This window comes from Centruroides vittatus, unplaced genomic scaffold, assembly GCF_030686945.1.
Source record: "Centruroides vittatus isolate TY-2023 unplaced genomic scaffold, ASM3068694v2 contig_955, whole genome shotgun sequence".
NCBI lineage: Eukaryota > Metazoa > Arthropoda > Arachnida > Scorpiones > Buthidae > Centruroides > Centruroides vittatus.
The window spans coordinates 877,007-895,798 of record NW_027122634.1 but is presented as its reverse complement, the minus strand read 5'-3'; the positions used below and the strand labels follow the sequence as shown (position 1 = coordinate 895,798).

The 18,792-nt window shown below is 29.6% G+C and overlaps 1 protein-coding gene across 2 annotated transcripts in view; it reads right to left on the bottom strand.

The window, feature by feature from the left end:
- Positions 1–15,235, bottom strand: part of LOC136985182 (kinesin heavy chain-like) — an 84,331-nt gene extending 69,096 nt beyond the window's left edge. For both annotated transcript variants that reach the window (XM_067282393.1, XM_067282394.1), the window contains exon 1: positions 14,865–15,235. In XM_067282393.1, coding sequence (XP_067138494.1) covers positions 14,865–14,996 — 132 coding nt within the window. In that variant the 5' untranslated portion in view covers positions 14,997–15,235. The remainder of the gene's footprint in view (positions 1–14,864) is intronic.
- Between the last annotated feature and the right edge of the window lie 3,557 nt (positions 15,236–18,792).

Below are 18,792 nucleotides of genomic sequence, written 5' to 3'. Positions count from 1 at the left end.
AATGTACACTAAATTAAAATATTATTAAAATAACTTTTGTTAAATATTTAATTTATACTAATAAAGGTTATATACATCTTATAATATAATCGAGATAGGTTGATTATAATAAGCTTGGAGCCCAAACAGTTATGAGTTGAAAGCTGAAATTTGGTAAATAGTTAAGGTACATCATGAGAATGTACACTAAGAAGGGATTTTTTGAAATTCCTTTCCGCAGGGGAGAGGGAGAGGATTACGTCTTACCCTGAAGAACTTGGCTACTATTGTACTATTTTAGATGAGAAATTTTACATTTTTGCAGGAAATCTACATGTATAATTGAGATAGATTGATAATAATAATAAGTGCAGAGCCCAAACAATTAAGAGTTGAAAGCTGAAATTTGGTACACAATTAGGGTATGTCATGAGAATGTACTGTACGTATATACTGTACATTAAGAAGGGATTTTTGAAGTTACCCCCATGGGAAGAAGGCGAGGGTTAAGGACTATTCTGAACTTGGATTCTAGTTCTACTATGCAGTTTTTTGCATTTTTGTGGAAAATTGAACATATTTTTAAACCCATCTATAAATTCTCTAATTAGCCTCTGAAGACCTAATTCTTGCATCTGGTAAAACTGAGTAAGATTGGGTATACTCTAATAATTTTAATTTTTGCTATCATTACATTTTGCCCAAGCAACACCTGGCTCATCTGCTAGTGAATATATAGTCATTAAAAAAAAAAAATCTGCATATAGGGATAAAGTAATCCTAAATCAAGTCTATGTAACAGTAACACTTTGGAATAAATTATAAATTTAATGACAAATTCAAACTTTACGAGTATTAAAATGAAGATCACATTGTAAAATGTTTACTTTTCTTAAATTCAACAATTTGTTCAAACTGTTGAGCAGAGCTATAGAAAATGTGATCAAAAAAGTCTGTAAACATGAAGGCAACAACTGGAGAATTTGCACATTATTATGTTTCCTTCAAACTGATAGCTCACACAACAAAGAAAGAAAAATAATGGCTAAATATCAGATTTCAAATCAACATTTTAGTGAAACAAGCCATCAAAAGTCTGACACGAAAAAAAAAAAAAAATCTATTTGTGAGGAGTTTGATATTATAAGAGGATATTTATAAAAAAATTATTGTTATAAGGATTATAACAATAAGGATTATGAAGATTGTTGTTGCATAAAAGATATGCAACATACAATTTGGCAAGAAAAGAATTACAGTAAAAGTAGCAGTACACAAACTGTTTTGATCTTAATTTCTTTGCATTTCATTCTTTTCTTTTCAGTTTTTGCTGCAAGTAGCAGCTATACAAATGACTATCACATATTCATCACATATACAGGTTGTAGTTATATGTAGTTATATAAAAATGGTTTTCAAAAGTTACTATCCAAGTCATTGGTTATTAATGATACTTATTTAAATTATTTAGATTAAATGTTTTATTTTTATTAAATATTCAAGTTTTTTATATTTCATATTTGATAAAATTAGCCAATAATAATAATAATAATAATAATAATAATAAATAATAATAATAATAACTCTCCCATGGTCACCACCTGGTCGTGGTGGGAGAGCCCAGTAATTTTACTGATCCATAGGGCAATGCAGGCTGGAGCACAAGCTCCTGGTAGGGACACCCATGCCAGTAAGGTCTATGGGGAGAAATGAAGCTAAGAGTGACCACACACCCACATTCTGTGGAGATACGTATTATGGTAGTAACCAGATCCAAATGTGATACCGGCTCGGACGTCGCCCGGGTTAACAAGGTCCGCGTTCGTGAGTTAGGCAGAGGCTCACGTTCGAAAAATAGGTCACAGTCTCCCTTGGTTACCGGTGGCAAAAGCAGCACCGGCCCAAGCATGGCTACTGCAATGCCCTCAACAGATGTGAGGAACCAACCCAGCCTTGGTGTTTCTGTGGCAATGCATCCACAGACCACAAAGGCTGGAAAACCACGCCAACGGATGAAATGGACAGTAGAAATGAATGAGTTTATCATCCGTACTTACTACACGATCACAAAACTCGAAACAAACATGACAGCATACAGACAACAACTATACCATAGATTCACACAACAATATCCTCATCTCACTGTCACCGAACAAAGGGTTGTTGATCAAAAAAGAACAATTATACACAACAACCTTATTCCACAAACAACACTTGAACTTATCAAACAACAGGTTGCTGATCAAATACATCAACAGACAGAAACATCTAACATTAATGAAGATCATGTAACCTGTCAGGATAATCTAGCAACAAGCATTGATAATAACACACACACAACAATTACCACTAATGATACTACAGACACTTCCTCATCCATCACTGATAACATAGACATGGATTTAGTTAATACGCTCTCACTTATATTTCAGGAAACACTCACTAAATATACAGGCACAGATCCCACACAACGACCACGAATACCAAAAATCAACATGTCAAAGGAAGTAGGAAAAACACTAAATTATGTAAACACTCACTTAATACCACACTACATTAATTCAATTTCTACACTCGCAGACATTCATACATTAGTTTATGCTGGGGCAGTCACAGTAGTGACACACCATGGACTGAAAGTACAGTCACAGACAAATACACAGAAAACACAATACTATCACAAGCCTGCCTGGCAGAGAAGAATAGAAATACAAATAAATGACATTAGACAGCAATTAGGCAGGCTGACACAATACACTAAAAACAACATAACACCCAAATTAAGGAAACAGCTCAAAAACATTTTCAAGAAAATAAAAACGCATACAAAACATGAACATCACAACACACACATTACAGAATACATTGATACACTAAAACAAAAACTTGCTGCCAAAGCACGTAGACTCAAACGATACAAAACATGTACACTACGAAAACAACAAAATAAATTATTTACAAACAATGAAAAACTCTTTTACAGACAAATTAATAACAAAGCAAACACTGATACACAGCACAGTGGCACACCAACAGAAGAAGAACTCACAACATATTGGTCTTCTCTTTGGTCCAGTGCTGTCACGCACAATGCTGAAGCAGGCTGGATTGAGGAGGAGAACAAAAACTTACACAACATACCAACTATGCCCTGTGTTGAAATAAGCATACATGATTTCCAATACACTGTTAACAGAACACACAACTGGAAGACACCTGGTGTAGACAACATTCACAATTTCTGGTACAAAAAGTTTACATCACTGCACCAGGAACTAGCTAAACACCTAACACACATCATCATCAATCCACAAGACATGCCAAATTTTCTTACTCAGGGCATCACCTACATGAAACCTAAAAACAACAATACCACAGACCCCACACAATACAGACCAATTACATGTCTTCCAACACTCTACAAATTATTGACATCCTGTATCGCAAACAAAATATACAAACATGTTGAAGAACACGACATTCTAACGGAACAACAAAAAGGTTGCCGTAGAAATCACAGGGGATGCAAAGAACAGTTACTCATAGATTCAGTCATTCTACGGCAAGCACACAAACAACACAGAAACATACACATGGCATATATAGACTACAGAAAAGCATTCGACAGTGTTCCACACAGTTGGCTGCTACATATTCTACACATGTACAAAATACATCCATCACTCATTACATTCTTCCAAAACACTATGCAGCACTGGAGAACAACACTACATCTCAGGGTTCATAACACTTCCATACAAACAAACCAAATCTTTATTAGGCGAGGAATTTTTCAAGGAGATTCCTTGAGTCCTCTCTGGTTCTGCCTAGCCTTGAATCCATTATCCAACATGTTAAACAACACACAATATGGCTACAATATCAGGCATGAAAAAACAACACAGTATACACTGTCACATCTCATGTACATGGATGACATAAAACTTTATGCATCCACACAAAAACAACTTCATCAACTCCTACAAATCACACATTCATACACCAAGGACATACAAATGGAATTTGGCCTAGATAAATGCAAAACACTTCACATAGAAAAAGGAATCCTGAAGAAAGAAGATTTTGCACTTGGAAATGGAGACATTATTGAATCCATGGAAGAGGGCGAGTTCTACAAGTATTTAGGATTCCAACAGGCCAAACTAACAGAACATGCACAAATAAAGCAAAGATTAATTAAAGAATACCAAAGTAGGTTAAATGCTATTCTCAGAACACAGTTAAATGCAAAACACACAGTTAAAGCAATAAACACATATGTCATCCCAGTACTCACATATTCTTTTGGAGTTATACATTGGACTCACACAGATCTTGAGCAACTCCAAAGGAAAACAAGAACAACACTTACTAAGCATAAACAACATCATCCTAAATCTGCCACAGAAAGATTAACCCTTCCACGTAAAGATGGCGGATGTGGCCTGATTGACATAGTTAACCTTCACTACAAACAAATACAGTCACTGCGAGAGTTTTTCTACAAAAAACAAGAAACATCACAATTACATAAAGCAGTAACTCTAGCAGACTCGAATAACACACCATTAAACTTACACTCACATCATATGGACACAACACAACATATAAAAAGCATAGACACCATTAAGCAATCGTGGGCTCGAAAGGCACTCCATGGCAGGCATCCTTATGATCTGGCCCAGGATTTTGTTGACAAAACTGCGTCAAACAGCTGGTTAGCTCGGGGATGCCTCTTTGGGGAGACGGAAGGATTCATGATCGCCATACAGGATCAGGTCATAAATACTAAAAACTACAGAAAACACATACTCAAAGATGCAACACTCACAAATGACACATGCAGAAAATGTCACATCATGCCAGAAACTATACAACACATCACCTCTGGTTGCAAGCTCTTGGCACAGACAGATTATCTACACAGACATAATCAAGTAGCAAATATAATACACCAAGAGCTTGTAAAGAAACACAAATTAGTAGACATCCACGAGCCATACTACAAATACATTCCACAGACAGTATTGGAAAACAACACGCACAAAATGTACTACGACAGAGCCATAGTCACAGATAAAACAATTTACCACAACAGACCAGACATCACACTCATTGACAAACACAATAAAATCACATACATTATAGACATATCCATTCCAAACACTCACAATATACAAAACGCATGCACTGAAAAAATTAGCAAGTACACAGAACTCACCCAGGAAATAAGGCATCTGTGGAAGATGGATAGGGTGCTTACTGTACCTGTTGTTCTCTCCTCTACAGGTGTCATACCACACACACTACACAAAAGCCTGGGCACATTACAATTGAATAGAAACATATACATCACACTACAGAAGGCCACTATATTGAATACATGTCATATTGTGAGAAAATTCCTGAATACAGACACACACACTGATACACTTCTTTAATTTCTGTTTTGGTTACTATGCCTTGACTTTGGTCCGGCATAGTACACAGCCACCGGTGTTAACCGAGTATATCTCACTTAACCCATAATAATAATAAGAATAAAATGCAGAACCTAATTATGATAAAAATATAAGTATGATTTTGTATTAAAAGTAATTTTTTAAAATTTATTCTGTAATAATAAACTAACACTAATCATTATCATCATAATTTTTTGAATTTACATGATCCTAGTGTGATTTGAAAAATATTTCAATTTACATTTTTTAGAAAAATGTACTGTATTTAAAAATAGATGTACTAATTATTCATAATTAAGCATTATATTTCAAAAGGATCATTTATAATGATAGAAAATATGAAAATGATTTTCTGATAATTTTCTATGTAAATCATCATTTTAAAAAATTTTCTTTTATAAAAATCTTTTTATATATACATTTCATTAACTGCAGTTTTAATTTTCAAATTTGATTATTAAGCTAATGAGTATTTTCAGTTTATGCTTAACTATTTCAGAAAAAAATAGTGAAGTTTTCTATTAAACAAAATATGCTACATAAAAATATACATCTAGAATAATTTTAATATTAAATATTTTAGAAATTAAAATAACTGCTTCTTTCAGATACTAAACAAGATATTTTTATCATTTTTTTTTAACTGCATTCAACTACAATTCAAATTTTATATTTCATAAAATTAGTTATTTAGAAAAATTATTCATTTTTCAAATATTTAAAATGTATATTAATCCAAAATGAACTATGGCTAAACACTTTAATAATTAATTTATAAAGAATAATAATGTAATTGCTAGTTGCCTGAAAGATAAAAATATATGATGACTTTAACAGTCATCATATATTTTTAATGATATTAATTTATTGATAATGACTTATTGATTAATTATAAGATTAAAATACACAATACAATTGCTTAAATCTTAAAAGAAAATTATAATATAATAAATAAAATTTTACTTTTAGTAAGATGAATATTTTAATTGATCTATATTTGGTAAAAATAAACATTAGATTTCTTTACATATTTTTTCTTAATCACACTTTCATTTCTATATATAACTATGCTAACTATTTATTCAGTATAAAAATATTTTGATACTATAAATTTGGACCTTTTTTTTCTTATTTAAAAGTTATTAATAAAATGAATCATTAAAATTTATTGTAAACAATAATAATTTTTAGTTTTAAAGCATTAGATTAAAAAATTATTATTATAAAATTTCACATAAATCCTCCTTTTACAAACATATATCAGATTAGAGTAACTTGTGACCAGTCCATTCCATGATATAACATTTTTTAAATAATTGGATACATAAGATAGTAGTCTATATGGTTAATTCCATGGATCAATATCCTTTGGGTGTGTTTGCCAGCTAAAGATAATTCAGCAAACTGATGAAAAGAACAAAACAGTTCTTAAAGATAAATTTAAAAACAGAATGCCACATTAATTTGACAAAATTTTTGTGATAATGTTAAAAGTTAAAGTTGTGATTTTTAAAATTTGAACTAAAATGTTCACCTAATGATTGTTTTATTAAGTAAAATATATATTGTATTAAGTAAAATATACATTGTTATTTTTACTAATTGTTTTGTGTTTTAAACAACAAATATTTTAAAATCAATAAATAAAATATTAATCATATATTAACAAAATAAATTAAACATTAAGATTCTAAATGTGACCAGTAATGCTGAAACCAACTGGTTACCTCATTTCACAAAAAAAAAAAGGGATACATTTGCCAAATAAGGCCCTTTTTTTTTTTTTTTTTTTTTTTTTTTTTATAAAGAAAATGTGGACATTTCTTCAAGATTTTTAATGTTTTGAAAGCACCTGTCCCTTTAGCAACTATATCAAAAATTACATCAGTTGAAGAAGACAATTCCACCATGTTTAATACAATTGAAGTGTGAACATCAACAAAACCTGTTGTTCTTACTATTTCAAGCTAATCTGATAAATGTTTTTCATCTTTTGATAACTTGACTTACATGAACATGTTATATGTCATATTAAAGTATGTGATGAGTGGAATAAGTATAGGTATTGATATTGTCCAGTTAATGTACATTTATTTATCTGTTACTAAAACACTGATGGAGAGCGGCAGGTTAACAAGAGCACTAAATAAGGCTCATCATTGATGAACCAAATAAGGTCCATGGGCCTTATTTTCTTGCATGTGTTTTGTTATTATAAACCACAAACATATTCTGTAAGTACAGTAATGTATACAATAATAATAATAATAATAATCATCATCATCCAGAAGTTGCTGGAAGAAAGGCTCAGAATATGAACCTGAATAGGGCTGCAAAGCTCAATAGATGTGTTGTTAGCAACTATTTTGATATATTGAAGGATGTATTAGCCTGGTTAGATATTTTTGACAAGCCCCATATAACATACAATATAGACTTGAAAAACTCATTCTGCATAAACAGCAAAATATGTATGCCTGAAAAGGAGTTAAAAGTGTGCATCTTGTAGCACTTGAACACAGTAAAAACATGTTTATTGTTTTGTGTGGAAAACTGGCCATGATTATTTTTAAAGGGAGAAGATTAAATCCTGAATGGAAGGTGTGAAAGAAAGTAAAAGTGTAATTCCTGTGTGCTAAGTCACTAAGACATATTTTGTATTAGACGGCACTATGTTGGTGAGCTTCACATTTTTTTAGTCATAGGTCACCGTCTTGTTTGGTCTGCTATGTCTCTGCGTGGCACGGTGTCTCCCCTCGTCCAGTATTCGTGTTACATATAACTGTATATTTCTGTGCATCATTCAATTCGTTTATTTGCTTCATTTTCTGACAGAATGATAATCTTCCACCTGGCAGAGAGGTTGAGATGACTGAGAAAGAATCAATGACCACAGCAACTTTCATCAAATGGGTTTGAATTTTGCAAAATCCATGATAGATCTTGCAGATGTACCTAGTGGCAAAAAAATGAGAAAAAAAATGCCAGTTTGGTTATTTATGTGGAGAAGATCAAATTACTAACATGAGACTGTCTGTACAGTGTTCAAGGTATATTCTTGAAGACTTATGGCCTTGTATACCTTGTACATATATATACAGGTATACCTTGAGTTACATCATTCTCAATTATATGTTGTTTGTCAAAAAAGTATATGGAAAAACCAAAATCAAGTTTAAGTCATTTTATTCAGCTTTACATCCGTCTGCCACAAATATTGAAGTCGTAATATCACTAGAAAAGCATTAAAAGCACATAAAATCATATTAAAATATGTACATTTACAGTAAATGTTAATATAATCATCATAAATCCTAGAGAACGAAACATGAAAACATCTGTGTTGTCGTGCTTATTTAGCAGTCTTTAAGTGCTCATTATTGACATTTTCCATTGTAGTTCGACTTACGTCGTAACTACACAAGTAAATCCAACTTATGTTGTTTTTCAACTTACATCGCCTCTCCTGGAACCAATTACCGACGTAAGGTGAGGTATATATATATTATATATATATATATATATATATATATATACTTTGCTTGAAGTCATTTTATAAATACATATACCAAAAAATGCTACTATTATTTTACATTTTTAATATACATTAAACAAAGAAAAATACATATTAAGAAGTAAAAGAGAAACCACCAAAATTTTCAAAAGCACTATCTTATGAATTATATTATGTCATTGTACTTCACAATACTGCAATTTAAAAATAAATCATTAAACAGGAATTTTCATCTAAGAATTCTTATAAACCTACCAAATACAGCTCAATAGTTTTAAAATTCAGTTTTTTTTTTATTGTAATAAATAAATTTATACCTAAACATCAAATAAATTTTAAAAACTATTAGACCTATGGTACAAAGTTTATAAATAATAATTTCAACTAATTTCTCATTTTAAGTTCTAATAGGTTAGAAGGAAAAAACAAGAGTATAAAAAAATACATGAGTTGGAAAACAAAATATCAGAAATTAGTCAAAATAAAATACAAAATGAAACAGTTATGATAATAAACAGTGAATGTATCCAATTATGGGATGAATGATATTAAAATAATTCAATATCATTTCTTCCTATAAATCAATCCAAATAAAATATTTAAAGGAATTGCACATACAAATTCATAATCTAGTATAAATTTTCTGGATGTTATGTTCAGTCTTCTTTGTATTATGCATCTGTGCTAACATACATATCATTTATACGTTTATTATTGTGCACATAATAGTTTATAAACACATGTAACAAATATAATATACTGTAATATAGTATTAGAGAAAAAACAAAACTAAAATAGTTTATATAAATCATTTAGATGCTGCATATGTAAATTTTCAATATACTTTTAACACAACTTTCTTCAATATACAAAAATATCATTACATTATTTTTGTCATAATTAGGGCTATATAAATTATTTTTCAATGTTTTAAAAAATATATTTTTATCTATTTGCACTAATTAAACTAAACAAGTTTTCAAACAAGACTCACAAAACTGGAACCAACCTATAAAATTGGAAAAAAGTATATACAAGAAAAACTTACATTAAATAACAAAATTTATAAAAGCCATAAAAACTTAGTACAAATAAATATAATTAAATAAAATAAATTTGGATGTTTACAGCATAATTGTTTTAATTTCTTAGACCTGTACTAATAAATATTTTCAACATAACATTAATTGTACAACTTGTAAAGTGACAATTTTGGGCTACTCTATAAAAGGAACACCAAAGTATAACAGCTCCTCTGCTATAAGAAGGATAAGCAAGAAGGTTATAGAATACCAGGAGTCTACAAGAGTGGGGGTGGTGGACAACAAATTTAACATGCAAAGGGAATACATAGGTACAATGTCTCTCACACTCACATTGCTCTAAGAGCACAAAATGGACATTAGAAAGAAGTCATGCACCACTGCATTGTCTACTTACATCATAGATCTAAGAGTAGAGGTACTAATCTAGGAATCTAGTCTTTGTAATATCTCCCACAAGACAAAGTGATTGCTTAAAATCCCTGAAACAATTAAAAATTTACTTCTCACATAGCAAAGGCAAATGCATTAATTTTAAAGGTAGAAATAACATCACAGCATGGAAATCCTTGTGCTTTAGTTCGTATTTGTTTTATTTTATCTTAGGTTTGTTTTTGTTTATGTGGTTTTTCCCCCACATTTTCATTTTTTGAATGTTAGTTTGCATTTTAAAATGTTAAATGTTTCATTTGAAGTCCAATATCTTCAATGGTTTTTTCTGCTCATTTTGAATGTTGGCTGTGCAACTTTAAATTCAGATGATTTCAACTGACATTCAAAAATCACAATGGTTTGTTCATCATATTTGGAATGATAACCTGAAGATAGCCTCAGGAGGCTAAAAACATTTGTTTTCTTCAACTTTAACCTTGTGACTTCAGCAACCATGTGTGAATTAAACAACATTAAAATTGATTTAAATTACTCATACATGATCAAAAACTATATTACTTTAATACATTTCTTTTCAATTACTAATTACTAGTAACAATTATATATTAATTTAATAATATATCTAAAAAAAAAGAAAAAGAATTTTCCAAACACATTTCATTATCCAAAAAAGCATTCCCTTTCCATTAAATGCCTGATTTGATAAGGCATTTTGGTCTTTAAAAACATTAGATTGAAATAAACACCTCGCCTTCCAATGGTTCCCCACCTAAATATGTACCAATCACCTACAATCCGGCACTGAAGTCTTTATACTTTAACATTAGATTGGTAAAAAAACTGGCTTCTTTATCCCGTTTTAGCAAATTTTAGGTTTTGTTGATAATTATAGAGTCAGCATTTAGTAGATTTTTAAGCTTTTAATTACAATTATCAATTTTTTTAATAAATAAAATTTAATAGCTAGAAAACTTTCAAGAATTATACTATAATATTAAATTTATCAATACTAATAACAACAATATCTATAAATTTTATATCAAATAAGCATTTATAAAATTATGAAAATACCTAAAGTATAACTAGACATTAATATAAATAAACTGTGCTATTAAAATTAAAATGCTATGGTTATGCTTTAAAATAATCATTTTAATAGCATAATTCATGCAAGTTGAATTATTTATTTAAAACTGTATTTTATTCAAATAAATTATGAGCAATCAGCATACAGTCATCCCAGCATTTATTCATAAAGTAATAATGGGGAGACATACAATGAGACAAAAATACCTCCTGGACAGTTTTTGCTATTCAAAATGAAAAGAAGTTAATAGTCTTTTCAGTTCAAAGGAAAGCAAGGAAAAATTTAACTTACTCTCAGTCCACAAATCTATAAAATTATTATATGAAGTAGAATATCTTAGTGAAAGATTTGAATTTATTATATATATAACGTATTACATTACACACACACTAGTAATAATTATTTATTAAAACACTAGCAGGTAGGCCCGGCGTTGCTCGGGCAAAAGTAACGATAGCGAAGATTAAAATTATTACGTTATAGTCAATCTTACCCATTTTCACAGAATGCAAGAATTGGGTCCTCCTGTTTCCGGAATAATTAGAGAATTTTTAGATGGGTCTAAAAATATGTTCGATTTCCCACAAAAACGAAAAAACTGCATCTGCGTCTTGCACATCTCTTTCTCTTAACAATTCCATTGTTACTTGACACTTCCATTGTTGATGGAAGTGTTAAGCCTTAATCCTGTCCCTCTCCCCCGTGGGGAGGTATTCGAAAAATCCCTTCTTAGTGTGCGTTCTCGTGACGTTCCCTAACTGTGTACCAAATTTCAACTTTCAACTCGTTTGGGCTCTGCGCTGATTATTATTATTATCATTATCATCATCAACTCGTCTCAATTATACATATAGATGGAATATATCTCTCAAATAAATGCTTCAGTTCATTTAATTAAAAAATAATATTGTAATATTCAAACTGTATTTTCTAAATACTTTTTAATCTTATAAATTTATTCTATTTTTATGATAACTCATTAGATAAATTGCTTAAGATATAAAAATTATTTGAACTTAATATAGTCTACTAGTTATTTCTTCTAAACTATTCTGTGCTTCCATAAATTTAGTGATATGAATATTTGATGCTGTCCAATGAACTCCAAAAATGATAAGATATTTAACCTAAAAATAATCAACATTCATACACATGTATAACCTATATATAGTCTTATTATATGGAAATTCAATAAATCCATTTTTTTTTTATTTAAAAATTCCATTATTAATAATATGTGTTATTGTATAACAAACAGTTTTATAAAAGTATAAAGAATTTAAGTGTTTAAATAAATAAATATTGTAATTGCTTTTTTTTTAAATCAGTTTTTGTACATTTCTAAAATTCATACTTTTTCCAGTCCAATTAAAAATTTTATTAAATATTTGTAAATGTAAAATATTTAGATGTTTGTTCGAATAACAATACAATACAATGACAACTTAAAATTTCTAAGTCAAATTTTCCATTACTCTATGATTTATATTTAGAACATCCAAATGTAGTATCATTAAAATATTTCTAGGTAATATATTCAAATAAAATATTTTATATTTAAAATTTATTACACTTTTTCATTACATCAAAATTGCTAAATTCTTAAAATGGCACATTGAATATTTCTCAGAAAAATATATGTTACTCCTATTGAAAATTCTTTTTATGTTCTCAGGTCATGCTGATGTCTGCTTCAACATGAAAGAAGTCATATCAAATTTCAACTTTAACAATTTATAATTTAAAACTTATAAATCATATAGAAAATTCTTTGTTATTCTGTTATCATATTACATAACAATGTTTTACTTTTTTTTATATCTATTATAATTAAAATATTTACAATTCATTTTGTTGTTTTATATTCAAAATAGGAATTTCAAGTAAATTAAATAATTACTTTGTTAATGAAATAAATTTTTATAAAATGTGTCTAGAAAATTTGAATGCTGGCTATATGCCATAAATTAAGTACGTTTTAAATAAGTATTGATTAATGTTAAAAGTGTGATCAAGACTAAGAATACCAAAAACATACTGAAATAAATTATTGCAATATCACAACTCTTTCATAATTAAAAATTAAATGATGTCATGCAGTAATCAATAGTATTAAAATTTATTTGGCATTAAAGAGTAATTAAGAATAATGACATTTTTGCACCATGTATACAAATTTTATTTTATAATTTGATAATATTAAATTTATCTGGATTCTATATATAGAGATTAGTAGCTTATCTATTTTCAACAATTCTTTTATAATATTATCAGAAATAAATATAATTAATACTTCAATCTTTAAAAAAAGTAAATATTGAGAGAGAGATAAACATTCAATTATTTTAAGAAAGTATAGATTAAAATCATGTCATTCATAAAATACATTAAGCTTTTTTTATATGTGAAAAATTATTATTTATGTATGCAATGCATGTTTGATAATGTAATAAATAATATGATTATAACCATATTTAAATTAAATTTTTTTTTAAATTGATAAATTAGTAGTATCCATAATACTAATTTGACTAAACCTTTAAACAAAACTCAAAATATTTAAAGCAATTCGAATCTTTATCAGATTTATTTTTCTGATTAATAAAATAGTTTTAAAAAGCTATCAGTATTTAGGGCCTATATTTCATTTATTTCTTTTTTCTAAATTTTTGGCATTATTATTTTATGATTCAAGTGACTATTTGTTAATCAATTTATAGATTTTCTTACTAGACATACTTTTTGACTATTTTAATGCAAACTAATTAAAATCATTACTAATTACAAAGAATCTTATTTTTGTTTTACTTTCTTTTATATTTTATAAAATATCAAGAAACATTTTTTCCCCTTTATTTATTTATAGTATTATATTTAATAGCTAATAAATTATACAACCAGCTAACAGTTTAACTCTTGGCCTTTTAAACTGCAAGTAATTTTAAAGAATAAAGAGTCTAGACACATCTCATAATACATACACAATGTACTAGAAAATTGATAAAAATAGATTTTTAACACTCCTGATCATAAAATTTTATTGCAAGAATATTTTAAAGATTTACACAGAAATCAATCAATAACTAAACTGATTAATTAACTAGAAGATATTATAAAAAGCTCAAGAACTCCTCAATGTAAGCTTAAAACATTATTCCTGTAGCAATTGTGTTTACAATTTAAAAATAACTGTAAATAATGAGTTATATATAAGTCATACAAGGGCAAATTCGTAAAAGAAATTAAAGAAATAAAATAAAAGTAATAAAGTAGTAATTATGTTTATGATGATGGAAACGACTAAACATTAAGGAGAAACGTCACACGAGTTAAGATAGATTGATTATATTAGAAACATTAAAGTAAATGATGTTAATCATCCTCACCGAAATTGATAAACAATCTTCAGAGTTTGGAAATTTCACAATAAATTTGCTGCCTGCTTTCTCTTCTGCGTCATTGAGAGGGCGAAACCGGCAAACCACTTTGATGCTGCATTCGGACGAATTTTCTGACATCTTTGCTGCTCTGAGGAGAAAACTATTGCTGCAAGAAAATGGTTGTCACATCGAACGTTTTAAAGATCTTAATGCATAAAAATAAGACTTATAAGTTTAAATTCAATTATGTTATTCGACTATAATCTCAAAATGTAATATTTTTTTATATATATAAAGATTTATAACATGACAGCACTAAAAGTGATTCCCGACTGTTAAATGCCGGCCTCGCGCTGAGTATTCTGGGTACTGCTGTAAGCCGAATCCTACCTTACTCTAAATGAACCTAATTATGTATATATTTTTTTTTTGTCTCATTACGGTTGTTAAACATTATATAATCTTTTACCGCTATTAATAATTATAGGATAATATAATGAAATAATTATCAAAAGATTAGATTAAAAATTTAATATAATGAAGACGTTTTGTGATTTTAGCGATCGATAATGATGCGGTTAAAGGATTGTGAATCGATTTTTTTTTTATTTGAAATTTTATTGAATATTTCATTTAATCGTTTCGCTAATAAATAATAATAATTATAATAATTATTAAATGAACACGAACTCAATAATACCATAATCTATAAATCATATTGTCACAACTTTAAAAATGGATTTCCTATAAATGTTAAAAATGTAAAAAGAAAATAAAATTTTCAAAAAAAACTTAAATCAATATTTTATTAGATAAATATTTAAATAAATATCAATGCATTTTTAATATTGTATTATATATATATATATATATATTGGAACGGTCGAGTGGTGAAGGACGGACCCGATATGTCCAGACAAATTTTCATGTAAAGAACCTAGGATTGCTCGCCCGGATCTCCAGAGCGTCTTAACATCTTCGGCCTTCCGGCCGTTTATAATATATATTAAACAAAGATTCTATTTAAATTACGCTATTGGCAATTGTTTTTATATCATAAAATAAAGCTATTATGAATTAATACTTATTTTTGTGAAATTCATACATTATCCCAATTATTATTGTTGTTTTATCGCATTTAACTTTTTTTGTTGTTGTTGTTCACAACGCGACTTGCAGACAATCTACCGAGGGAGGATGCTTCTCAAAAAAAACTTTTTATGGAAAACTGACTCCTATTTAAGCGTTACTAAAGTGAAAAAAAACCCGAAAAACTTTACGTGACCAGCCCGTTGGCAAAGCGCAAACTCGTGACCAACTACCAGTAATCAATGGTTGTATCAACTCGGTCAGTGGATATACCTTTAACTTTTTTATGTCTATACAATTAATAAATTTTAAAAATTTTCTAATACTTTTTTGTATACAATTCGGCTTCAAATGTTACCAATTTATAGCGATAATTATACACTCTAATATCACAGTTATATGAAGGTATTTATCATTACACTAAATTTCAGATTACGTGTTTTCATTACAACAACAATTTCAAAAAGTCGAAATAAACACTGAATTACATTATCCAAGTCTGGATCTATGAACATAATCATTGCGAGTGCTTATAAACCATTCAACCGACATATGTTCAGTGGTATTAAAAATGTTCAGTCTTTCACAGGTGCTGAATTCTAAAAATTACAAACAATATCTTGTCTTCTTAAATTTTTAAAATTTACAATAGAATCTGGCAGGGCGGACTGGCCACGTGGAAAATGTGGAAAATTCCACACGGGCCGTATACAATTTGGTCCGTTTTTCTAAATATGTACTTTTTTTTTTTAACTCTTTCCGCCCTGTGGGCACTAAGAGGGCCTCTTTTAGAAAAATTTCATTTATTTATTTTTTTTTTTCGTCGAGTAGGATAAATTTCAATTTTTAGGTATAATATAGATACACGTGTAAGCCTTTATCGTTTTACCCGGCCCTACCCGAGTCCGAAGTTAAATTAGTCCTCCGACCCGAGTCCAACACTACATTGGCCGGACTCGACCCAAACACAAAGTATCCTAAGAGAAAAACAAGTAATAATAATAATAATAAAAATTAAAGTGAATTCCTACTTCGGTCAACAAAGAAAAATTTTATTTTAGTTACTTTTTATTACATAACTAGCACGTAGACCTGGCGTTGCTCGGGCAAAAGTAACGATAGCGAAGATTAAGATTATTACGTTATAGACAACCTTACCCGTTTTCACAGAATGCAAGAATTGGGTCCCCATGTTTCTAGACTAATTAGAGAATTTTTAGATGAGTCTAAAAATATGTTCGATTTTCCGCAAAAACGAAAAAAACTGCATCTGTGTCTTGCACGTCGCTTTCTCTTAACACTTCCATTGTTGACACTTCCATTGTTACTTGACACTTCCATTGTTGATGGAAGTGTTAAGACTTAACCCTGTCCCTGTCCCCCGTGCGGAGGAATTTCGAAAAATCCCTTTTTAGTGTGCGTCCTCGTGACGTACCCTAACTATGTACCAAATTTCAACTTTCAACTCCTTACCGTTTGGGCTCTGCACTGATTATTATCATTATTATTATTATAAACTCGTCTCGATTATATATATAGACTAGCAGTTAGGCCCGGCGTTGCTCGGGCAAAAGTAACGATAGCGAAGATTAAGATTATTACGTTATAGTTAACCTTACTCGTTTTCACAGAATGCAAGAATTGGGTCCCCCTGTTTCCAGACTAATTAGAGAATTTTTAGATGAGTCTAAAAATATGTTCGATTTCCCGCAAAAACGAAAAAAACTGCATCTGCATCTTGCACGTCGCTTTCTCTTAACACTTCTATTGTTACGTAACACTTCCATTGTTGACACTTCCATTGTCACTTAACACTTCCACTGTTGATGGAAGTGTTAAGACTTAATCCTGTCCCTGTCCCCCATGGGGAGGAATTTCGAAAAATCCCTTCTTAGTGTGCGTTCTCGTGACGTACCCTAACTGTGTACCAAATTTCAACTTTCAACTCCTAACCGTTTGGGCTCTCCGCTGATTATTATTATTATCAACTCGTCTCGATTATATATATAGATTACAATTAATATAAATATGTATATATGTTACAGTCAAAACCCGTTTTTAGTTATAACGCGTTTTAACTAGTTGAAACTAGTTTATACTGGATGTCTTTGTTAAAACCCGTTTTGTCTAGTTAAAACTAGTTTTAACTCAATTCATTTTTGACTAGTAGTAAATTCTTGTTTTAACTAAACAAAACGGATTTTAACAAAGACATCCAGTATAAACTAGTTAAAACGCATCCTAACTAAAAGCTGGTTTTGACTGCAACATATAGAGTGATTCGGGGTAAGATGGTAAGCGAGGGAAGATGCCTACTTTTTGATATTTTCAAACTGTGACGTCAGATATTGTCATGTGTTTGTACGATGAATCGTTGGGCCAATATTGAATGCAGAAAGCTGTAGTTTGCTACCGTTATCTCATTTTCTACATCTGAGAAGAATAAAAGCAAGATAAGAACGAAGTTTTTGCTGTGAAATGTTTCTAGAATCATTTTAAAACTAAAAGTTAAAATGGAATTTATTAAAAATTGCGAAAAACAATTAATGTGTGATGTAGTTAAGGTTCTAAAGTTTCCATTGTGAGCTACCGCCGATCCCGATCAGACATGCTAGAACACGTGACTCCACTAGGCATCTTACCCCGACAAATGGAAAAGATGCCACATTTTTCTTGGGGTAACATGCCTATTTTTTGTTAATTGAATTCCAATATGCCTATTTTTAATAAATTTTTGTTTTCTCGTTTTATTGCAGGATATGCATAGAAATTATATAAGGACTTTTCAAAAAGGTTTTTGCACTGAAAAAAGCTTTCAGTTAGCTATAGAGCACGTTAGAACGGG